The sequence below is a fragment of the Bidens hawaiensis genome, unplaced genomic scaffold (assembly GCF_021521415.1).
Source record: "Bidens hawaiensis isolate Kalapana, Puna unplaced genomic scaffold, B.hawaiensis_p1.1 tig00012136_1, whole genome shotgun sequence".
NCBI lineage: Eukaryota > Viridiplantae > Streptophyta > Magnoliopsida > Asterales > Asteraceae > Bidens > Bidens hawaiensis.
Window position 1 is genome coordinate 747,874 of NW_027491976.1, and position 10,737 is coordinate 758,610.

General features: G+C 34.2%; 1 protein-coding gene and 1 pseudogene across 1 annotated transcript; one reads left to right on the forward strand and one right to left on the reverse strand.

The window, feature by feature from the left end:
• Positions 1 to 1,412: 1,412 nt before the first annotated feature.
• Positions 1,413 to 3,410, forward strand: LOC143540089 (chlorophyll a-b binding protein, chloroplastic). Its single transcript, XM_077033243.1, has 5 exons — positions 1,413 to 1,568; positions 1,879 to 2,064; positions 2,164 to 2,201; positions 2,646 to 3,160; positions 3,253 to 3,410. The coding sequence occupies exons 1-5, from the start codon at positions 1,519 to 1,521 to the stop codon at positions 3,265 to 3,267; spliced, it is 804 nt and encodes a 267-aa protein (XP_076889358.1). The 5' UTR covers positions 1,413 to 1,518; the 3' UTR covers positions 3,268 to 3,410.
• Positions 3,411 to 3,580: 170 nt separating this feature from the next.
• LOC143540041 (protein ACCELERATED CELL DEATH 6-like) lies at positions 3,581 to 9,733 on the reverse strand (annotated as a pseudogene).
• Between the last annotated feature and the right edge of the window lie 1,004 nt (positions 9,734 to 10,737).

The window sequence follows — 10,737 nt, forward strand, 5'->3', positions numbered from 1 at the left end:
CTCTAGTTATTTGTACATTTCTCATATTAAGATCGAGTTATTATCATATGATTCAAGCACATAAATTTATTAGTTATCCATATGATTATTGTATTATACATTAAAATCAACCTAGAAAGTGCAAATATTTTGTGGCATAAGGTAGGATGGCTTTAGTTTTTTTTTACCTTTTTAGTGGAGATTTAATTTTTATTCTCACTTATGTTACTTTTGGTGGATTATAACAATGAAAGATTTGAGCTAACCCGCATGAGATTGTCAGTTTGAATCTTAAGCCCACCCGGGTTTTTGTCCCACCATGTGTTACGCCAGAGAGTTCTGCTATTGTGGCGACACAACAACTGTCAGGTGACAGTCGACGGTATGGTTTCTTGGGGGGATACCCAAGCCAAACTCTGAAGCCAGCGTAGGCCCGGTTAAGACAACAAAGTCTGCCAAGAGTGGGGCAACAAGACTCTTAATTTGAAGAATGCGATTGCCTAAACACATGAAAGTCGTTGTTCTAAAATAAATATTTTAACACACCCTTTTAGAGGGAGTTTGGGATTCCTTATTTTGGCCTTCTTATGACTTATGAAAAAGTCATAAGTCACAAAGTTGTAACTTATCCAGCTTATCCACTCACATCGTAAGGACTCCCAACATTTAACTTTGTAAGAATTAAAAAGTCATAAGGAGGCTAAAATAAGGAATCCCTAATTAGACCATCCACGCGGCCAATGTAAGTTTTCACTTTTACAATTCCCCATTCATGAATGATAAAATGAAAAATATGTTGTTGATGAGAATCAAACTTATTACCTTGCTTTTAAAATGTTTATGACTTACCAACTCAACTATGATTAATTGATGTTAACCTTCTCTTTTTCTTAATTGATATGGTTTCACAACATTCCATTTGATTTCTTTTAAAATACAAATATAAATTATTCTTACTAATTTATGTATTTTAAGAAATTATTTATATCTTATGAATCCATAAAATATGTTATTATGTATATTATTGAACTTAACTTTTTTTTTATTTTCTTAATCACCTGTGTAACACACGGCTCTATCATAGTTTAATAGTTTAATTATTGGAACTAAAACTGAACCTATGAAAAGAAAAAGCATGAAGGGAATCCATGCACCAATGGGCTTTAAATTAACAAAGCCCATAGTTCCCCCTTCCACTCTATTGTTTCTTTTGGGCCGGTAACAACTATTTACGAATATTGTGTTTGGATATTGGATAACAATCTAACATCCGTTAAAAGTCAAGAGTGCCCTCAAGAACTCAAAACCACAAGTAACTTGCAACAAGAACCACTAATATAGATTTTTTGTGCCACGTCAGCCAAATCAGATTCTGCATGGACCCACATGGCAACTCAAACAACCAATCACAGGGTTATATCTTGTACTCCTATATCCTTTCAGATAAGCCCATATCCCTTACATTAACACCATACATCTTCTTCCTCACAAACCTACTCATTCATAATCACCAAATCTTTTAACATTTGCACAAAAACAATGGCTTCAACTGCTTGTGCTTCTTCTGCCATTGCAGCTGTTGCTTTCAGGTAACTTATTTCTATGCAATATGAGCTCAACGTGTCATGCATAGTAATAATGTTAGTACCCCAAAGTCTTCAAAAGATTAGTTTTTACAATTTAAAAAGGGGTAGCGACGCAACTTGTTACATGTCTGCCTTCTGTTCTGTTTCGATGTAATCACTGCTTTTCATATTATTTGTTAGGTTAAAAACAAGCATATGTATTTGTCGTTAATAATAATAATAATAATAATAATAATATATGAGTTCTACTACTATGTTCATTATATAGAATACTAATTGTATCAACTTTGTGGTGATTATATATAAAATATAGTTCACAGAAAAATGGATCACTTGTTGGATCAACAAAGGCTTCGTTTCTTGGTGGGAAGCAACTAAGAGTTAGCAAGTTGGGTGCACCAACCGGTTCACGATCACTTGCAACCGTGTGCGCTGTGGCTGACCCCGATAGACCCATTTGGTTCCCTGGTAGCACCCCACCCGAATGGCTCGATGGCAGGTTCGATCAATTCAATCGTTTATAAGTGACATATACAAATATCTTTAATTGTGTTTTTGTGATCCTAATGTTTTGTTGATTTGTTTTAATTACTTGCAGCCTACCGGGAGACTTCGGGTTTGATCCTCTTGGTCTAGGTAAGAAAGAATTCAATAATATTAGAAAACCGTGTTGGTGAATAATATTTATATGTGTTGACTAAAAATCACATATCTTTATAGCATAAAATGTTGTGATTTTTCTGTATATCTGAAAATGTCTGTAGCACCCTATAATTTAATTAATATTTGTTGAAAGTGGTTGTCAGTAGATGAGAGAGAAAATACAGTGATTTTTATTGGAATTTTGGATTTGAAGATAAAAGAAAGAATATGAATGCTCTTATAGCGGGAAATTTGAATGAAAGCAATAACTAATGATAAAGCTAACCAACTAATGATAATGATGAAACATCAATAACTATTCTACTATTAAACTACCGTTAAAATAATAACAAAACGAACTTAAAAGTTAAATGAAAAATCAAATGATAATAACAATAATAGATAATAAACTCGGCTAACATCATGATTAAACTTTAGGATCTGATCCCGAGACTTTGAGATGGAACGTACAAGCCGAACTAGTACACTGCAGATGGGCAATGTTAGGTGCAGCCGGGATCTTCATCCCCGAATTCCTGACAAAAATCGGAATCCTAAACACTCCTTCATGGTACACTGCTGGTGAACAAGAATACTTCACCGACAAAACCACGCTCTTCATCGTTGAGCTTATATTTATCGGTTGGGCGGAAGGAAGAAGATGGGCTGATATCCTCAAGCCCGGGAGCGTTAACACCGACCCCATCTTCCCCAACAACAAGCTAACCGGGACCGATGTTGGCTACCCTGGTGGACTATGGTTTGACCCACTCGGGTGGGGAAGTGGCTCGCCCGCAAAGCTCAAGGAGTTGAGGACAAAAGAGATCAAGAATGGGAGACTGGCTATGTTGGCTGTGATGGGTGCATGGTTCCAAGCCATCTACACTGGAACCGGACCCATTGACAACCTGTTTGCTCACCTTGCTGACCCGGGTCACGCCACCATTTTTGCTGTAAGTGAAATGTTATTATAGGTTATGCATAATGCACATATTATTGTGTAAATGAGTTTGAATTTGCTAATTTTTTTTTGTGGTGTTTTCAGGCTTTCAAGGGCTAAACTTCAAGAAAAAAATGTTGGCAGGAGGATAGATTATAAGGGTTTTTGCAAAATGATGATGTTTGTGTATTATCTATACTGTAGAGAATTTAATGCAATGTACAAATACCTCTTAATTAATTTGAACTAAAAAATGTTGCATATATGTAAGCCTGTATGCTATTAAAGTACTTCACATACAACCATTGCTTTCCATAAGCAACTACTCCATATTGTTATTAAACAAACCTACGCTCCCGCATCTCTTAACTCGTTAAAAACTAATAATGTTATATTGTCAGGTAAACACTGGCATCTTGTTGACAAACCTAAAATTATCAACAAATTTTGTTGAGCTACCAACTAGCATCAAGTCTTACACAAATACGTCATCTTACGCTTGTCAAGTTGTTTTATACTGATCTTGAGATACCTGTATCTCCTTATAGCATACTTTATCAGACTACACATAATGGGAGCTAATATAATCTAATCGTCCACACTTATCAACATGAGGTTTAACAAGTCTTTCTCGTCGTCATACAGGTTGTAACATGGATTGCAAGATATCAACAACGTACCCAAAGTCAACAAGAACCGTATTACAAATATAATTGTAGGCACATACATTTAGTCACTCAAGACATACATAATATAGAAATCTTTCAATATGCAATACGTTTGATCAATATTTCATAAAAATTGTAGGTAAAACATACATTAAGGATTTTATTTTATTTTTATCTTGATAACGAGATTAGCATCATCGCTTTAAAGGGATAGTAGGAGATATAACGAAAGATTTTAGTTTTGGATGTGTAGGGCAAAAAAAGTGGGACAAAGAAAGCTAGGAGGATGATAAGTGATAAAAAACCCATTGCCAAAATTGCCATAGAAAGCCAACGGGATTCAGTCACAACAAGATCCACTCCTGCCAAGAATGCTAAAGACATCATTGCGAGTGAGAACCCCAACAACCGTTGTGCATTCCTCAAAGCATTAAGCATTAGATTAAGATCACCTAATTGTGCCCACATTAGGATTACGGTCACGATGACAGAGCTATACATCGCTAGACTGTCAAAAATCTGAAATAGTGGGAATCTTAGGTTATGCGGCTTAGAATTAGAAACCATGCATGAGCTCCTATTGCCCCCAGGCATTGTGAATCCAGCAGCAAAGGTGACGGTGGCTACCAGCGTTGAAACCAATAGGAGCGTGTTAACTCTACTCTTGCAGTAGCTCGTATCGTATGGTTCATATTTTGCAGCTTCTAATCTCTTCACAGTTTCGTGATCTTTAATATGAGTTCTTGGAGTGCCAGCAGACCTCAATGCAATCCATGTTAATCTCTACACAAAATCATAACTATAATAAATATATACATATAGATATATAGTCGTTTAGCTTTGTTTCATTACGTAACACTAAATCACTACGAGTACAAAAGAACAAACTGTATGTTATGTGCACGAAAATCATTAAGCTAATATGTTCATATGCATATTGATTTTTAATATATATCTTCAGATGTGTAGGTTATGTGCACGGAATATAATCACATATGACTTGCACACGTGTAGTTTCTATGAATAAATGAAACTTTTTTGTATTTCCTTTTTGATTTCATGAGATATGAATGCGTTTTGCACCCTGACTTATATTTTAAAACTTTTGAGACCGAGAGAATGAATTTTGTTCTCGCAAAAATACATGTTTTGCTTAAAACTCTCCTTGTTATAGCTATAACTTAACTAAGAATTAACGAAAACAGATATGTACCTGCTTAAATGGAGCCATTATTTCCATAGACTTTTCAGCCACCTCTAGGGCTGTCAATCCTTCCCCGTTAACCTGCTTTAGATCAATCCTGCGATCCCATGTAAGCGCGCTAACAACCCTCAGATGCCAATTTTTGGTGGCCAAATGCAAAGGTGTGTACCCTTCTTTGTCTTTCTCATTGATAAGAAATTCTGCCCATTTGTTCTTGAGTATGTACTTGACAATATTATCTTTTCCATACTCAGCAGCAACATGTAGAATATTTTGATGTTGTTTGCTTAGGAACTCTCTTGCATCTGGATAGTGATCAAGTAGCACTTTGGTCACATGTAGATGGCCATTTTTAGATGCAAGGTGTATTGGACAAGCCATCCTCATCATGTCTTAACACATCCATACCGAACTTACGATCAAGCAAATAATTCACGCCATCCAGAAACCCGAGTGATGCTGCCAAGTGAAGCAAATTATTGTTGGTATATGGTAACTTCTGAACCACCCTTTCTGCTACCATCCTCAAAATCCCTGACGTTGAAATCATGAACACAACAAAAGAATTGAAACGTAAACCAAATTTCTGTCGGTGAATATCATTTTATGTGTTTTGAATAACAGAAAACTAGATCTCTTTCCATATAGATATTACAACGAAAAAGATAATGAGAAATTTACCCAACTAATCATAAAGCAAAAATGTAAAAAAAATTTTATCCTAATATTTAATGTAGAGATGGTTTAACCCCGGCCTCGTTAAAGTTTAGTTTGTATTCAGTCAATCCGATAAGGGCCATCGGTGATTACCATCTCTGAAATTGGAGGATATTTAGCTTGAAAGTCTGAGTAGTTATGTTGTTCAAACTACACAAACAATTTATATAATACAAGAAATGTTCAACCATACCTACATCCTTCCCAGTAACTGCAACATGTAGAATACAATTTTTTGTTTCTACATCATCATCAACTTTAGTCTGACTAGTATTTGCAGTAGCAATACTACTGGAAGGATCTGCTATTCTCTTCGAACCCCCTGTGATTCAACAGCATATGTATATATCATGCATATATGATTATAATCCTTTATTTGGGTTAGCTAATCTATCTATTCTAATAAAAGCCTACCATTTTTTCCACTTGTCAATATCATAGCCCTTCTCACATTTTTTTTCAACCAATTTCCATATATGGTCCTTATCTTTTAAGTCATTTCAATATATGACATTAAAATTATAGGTTTATTCCAACTATATCCATTACTACATATAATAAGGTGGTGTTTGGGATTCCTTATTGAACCCTCCTTTTCGTTTTATTAACTTTTGGAAGAAGTTAATAGTTTAAAAGATGTTTGGTAACCCATAAGTTCTTTTGAGTTTTAATTTCTCGGCAAGTGTAAAAAGAAAATTTTATAAAAGTTAAGAAATTCTAACTTTATTAACTTTTGGGTTTAATGAGAAGGCACCCTTGTGGCTCTCAATCATCTCTGCCACCACCAAGCTCTCAACTACACATAGCCATCATCAATTTAACGCATGCACCTCTTAACTACATCCCTATCATCATCAATTTAACACAAATTTAACATCTACGACTCTCAACTACATCCCTACCACAATCAATTTAACACCAATCTAACATATGTGGCTCTCAACTACATCCTTACCACCATCAATTTAACCCCTGCAGCTATCCCTGTCACCATCAATTTAACCCTACGTACCACCATCAATTTAACACCAATTTATCACCTATTGACTTATTGTTTATAAGTTAATCCAAACACTTTTCTTGAAAACTCCTTTTGAAAAGTTATATTTGATAAGTCGTTTTAACAAGAAGTCAATTTGGACTTGAATAAGGAATCCCAAACACACCCTAAGTATTCTCCAAATGGATTGACAAGAGACGATTAGTGAATTTTGAAGTGTTAATTAAAGTGTTTATTATGGTTAATAGTCAAAATAATAAACAATAAACATTCGATTCGTAATATGTGGAATGAGAACAATCGACTTGAACTAAATCCAGATAACTTCAGCGGCTAAGGCTTAGCATTTAATACCTAAAAATACATATGATTTTAAAACTAAAAGTTTTTAGGTTGACCCGAAACCTAGAATCTGAACCCAAGAACCAACCCGAATTACTTCGGTTTAGGTTCGGGTTAGTATTTTCTTGGGTTCGAGTTTCTTGGGTCAGGTTAGTTTGGGTTCAGGTACGGGTTTTCTTTGGTTGGGTTTCATGTTACGAGTAAAAGTGACAACCCTACTTTCAACGATTATCAATAAGAATCACTACCTTCACTCTATGCAACTTTATATCTTCTAATATTCTTCTAACTTAGAATAATCACTATTATTTGAACATGGTTTTAATGTTAGTATGTATTTTTCATTTTCCAGGCAGTTACATTCATATGAAATAAACAAATCATTTTGTTATATTTAATTTTTCGATTTTTATGTTGCTTGATTATATAATTTTTAATTGTAACATATAAAATCAATTAAAAAATTGCATACACGGAATAATAATGACAACATATTTATCATGATCAATCAATTTCAAATTGTAAAAAGTCTAAGAATGATTATATCATCAAAGTTTAGGTATATTGTTTATCGGATAATCATGTTTTTTTTTGGATAAACATGAGCAAATGTTCTCAAATGACATCATATTAATTAATTAAACGCTATGATATTTTATGTGTGAATATTTTTTTAATAGTATCATGGATATATATTATAATTTATCTACAGTTGGTATTTACCTGGAGAACCTTTTTTGTCACACAGACAACTATATATGGCTATATCAAGAATTATAAGCAGACCTATATGTTATTTTATTAAGAGTTACAAGCAGACATGAACTAAAGATTATGATTTTTGATAAACAATGTATATCTGCTAATACAATCACAAATGTAGTGTAAAATGAAGATTTTACCTATTTGTAACATATTTGTGTAATCTTAGTTATGTAATTTCTGTATTTTAATTTAGTTGTAATTGTATTAACAATATATGATCAATTTGTTGACTGTATTTCACTTGATAGTCAAAGTTTAAAATTTCAACAATTACCCGTGTAATACACGGGCCTCAAACTAGTTAGTCATATAATGTGTTCTAAACTACATGATTTTATATTTATACAAAAAATTATTAGGCTCAGGAGATCATTGCAATTTGCAACATCCAATCAATCAAGATCAAAGAAGAAGAACAAGGTTTAACCCTCAAACATGAACTTGTATCGATCAAACAAGACATGCTTTACAACTAAATGTCCCCCAGTCATACTACATGAATAGCGGTTATAACTACCTAACGGTTATATAACTACCTGGTGGTTATTTAATCAACAAATGGTGGTTAACCCTAACTACCAATAATCGCCTAACGGTGTTAACATGGATCAGGATCATGAAATTGAGAACTTTGAGAACCAATTTGAACCACAAAAAACCAAAAATAAAAAAAAAACACAAAAATGAAAAAAGTAAAAAAACCAAAATTCTTATTTTAACATCCCGGTTTTATAAAAAAATAAAAAAATAAAAAAAAACTCGGTTTAGCTAAATTATATACACATATGTATAGTATATACATATATGTACATTTACATGTTTTTTTTATACATATGTGTATAATTTAAGATAAATGATACTGTACATATGTGTATATTACGTAAATAAAGATTAAATAAAATTATACATATGTGTACAATACAAAAAAAAATTTAATTTTTTTTAATGAAACTGGAATGAAATATAAGAATTTTGATTTTTTTACTTTTTAAAAATTTTTGTTCTTTTTTTGTTTTATGATTTTTTAAATAATTTTATTAAAGGTGTTTTTAGTGGTCCAAAATGGTTCTCAAAGTTCTCAATTTGCAAAGGGTTCTCTTAGGATCCTTACCCGTGTTAACATAACTAACTTAACTACCTAACAGCGTTACATGTTACAAAAAGACCCTTTCACTAAACGTAAATATATTAATGACTCTAAATTTGACTTTAGACTAACTACATAAACGACTCACACTTTTGTACCGAACTTGATCATACAATTAAGACCAACAAATTATTGAAGGAAGGCGTACCCATTATGTTTTCCATTATTGCATCACTTAGAACAGATTCATTTGCATTAACATGATCACCGGTTCCATTTTGGCTAGTACCAGCTGCAAAAAGGTTCAAAACATTCCCAACAATCGTAGCATTCCGCGATTCAACAGCAAGGTACAATGGCGATTTCCTTTTCTTATTAACCTTGGACACAACGTCCCTTAAGTCTTGTCGTTGCCTTAATAAAAGCTCAACAACTCTTTTTCTATTATGAGTGACAGCTTTGTGCAAAGGCGTATTCCCATCTTTATTTACTGCTAGTAGATCCGCCTCCTGAATTAAAGATTCAACGGCGAGAGGCTTCCCTACTCTGGCTGCAACATGAAGTGGGGTGTCGCCTATATAGTTTTTGCACGTTACAAGATCTGGAAATCGATTGACAATATCTTTAGTAAGTTCATGGTGTCCAAAGACCGTTGCTATGTGCAGCAGTGTGTCTTGTCGGTGGCTTGTGTGAAACAAAAGGATGGTTTCGGGTTTCAGTTCGGCTAATTTGGCAAACTTTCGACGATAGCCATTTTTAGTGGCTTCAAAAAGTTCAAACTTCAAGTTGTGTGTTGTGGCCATTGGGGCGCGACTTTTTGGCTACAAACAGTTTAAATCGTTGAGTTTCAAGGAGTTGACCAAAGAGAAAAAGAAATGTGGTATATAAACACAAGTGGGTACTTAATTCATGATTAAGGAATTGAGATTAAGGTAAACTTAATCTATAATCTAAATATTAGGTTAATGGTTGAGAAAGAAGATTGTAAGTTAAGGAGACTTTTGACATTTTAAATAAATATGTACAGTTGCAAAGACAGGAAATTTCTTCATGTACATGTGTAGGAAGTTTCTTAAGCAGTGTGTAGTGGGTGACAATGTAGGCGAATTTTGGCTTGAACACCGTCCCCAGGCGATTTGCGGGGGGGGGGGGGGGGGGGGCGACGAGAATTTGTCGTCTGCTGTGTTTATTGGTTTATTATTATTATAATAGTATGTATGACATATATATATATATATACACACACACACACATATTGGGCTACAACACAATTACACCCCTAAACAAAAACCCTCAATTTGCTGACTGGACGTCAAGTGTCACAAATCATCCAATTTTGTAAACCCTCCACTACACATAGCCTTAGTTGTAATATGACATCATATATTCTTTTGGGTCCTGCTACGTACACGTACCAACTAAAAATTAGGGTGCACCATTCAATACGCCAAGTATAGAGCTATCACGACGTGTAGGGGTTTTGTCTTATTCGGTTTGTACCTTATATGCCGCGTATAGGGCTATATACAACATATAGATACCCAACTGTCAATGAAATGATAGTCGTAGGTTGTCATACATACCTTATACGCATATAGCCCTATACTCAACGTATAAGGTCAAATTTGATTTTCTTCCACCCGACTCCTCCTCCCTCCCAAAACACATCAATTTTCACCATTTTTTTCACAAACCCTTCACCACTACTCCACCCCCTCACTTTATTTTTCAAAACAACACCACCACCGAAGTATATTTGCATACCACTTTCATTGTAGAGGCAAAAAATATGTCGGTCGATCATGGA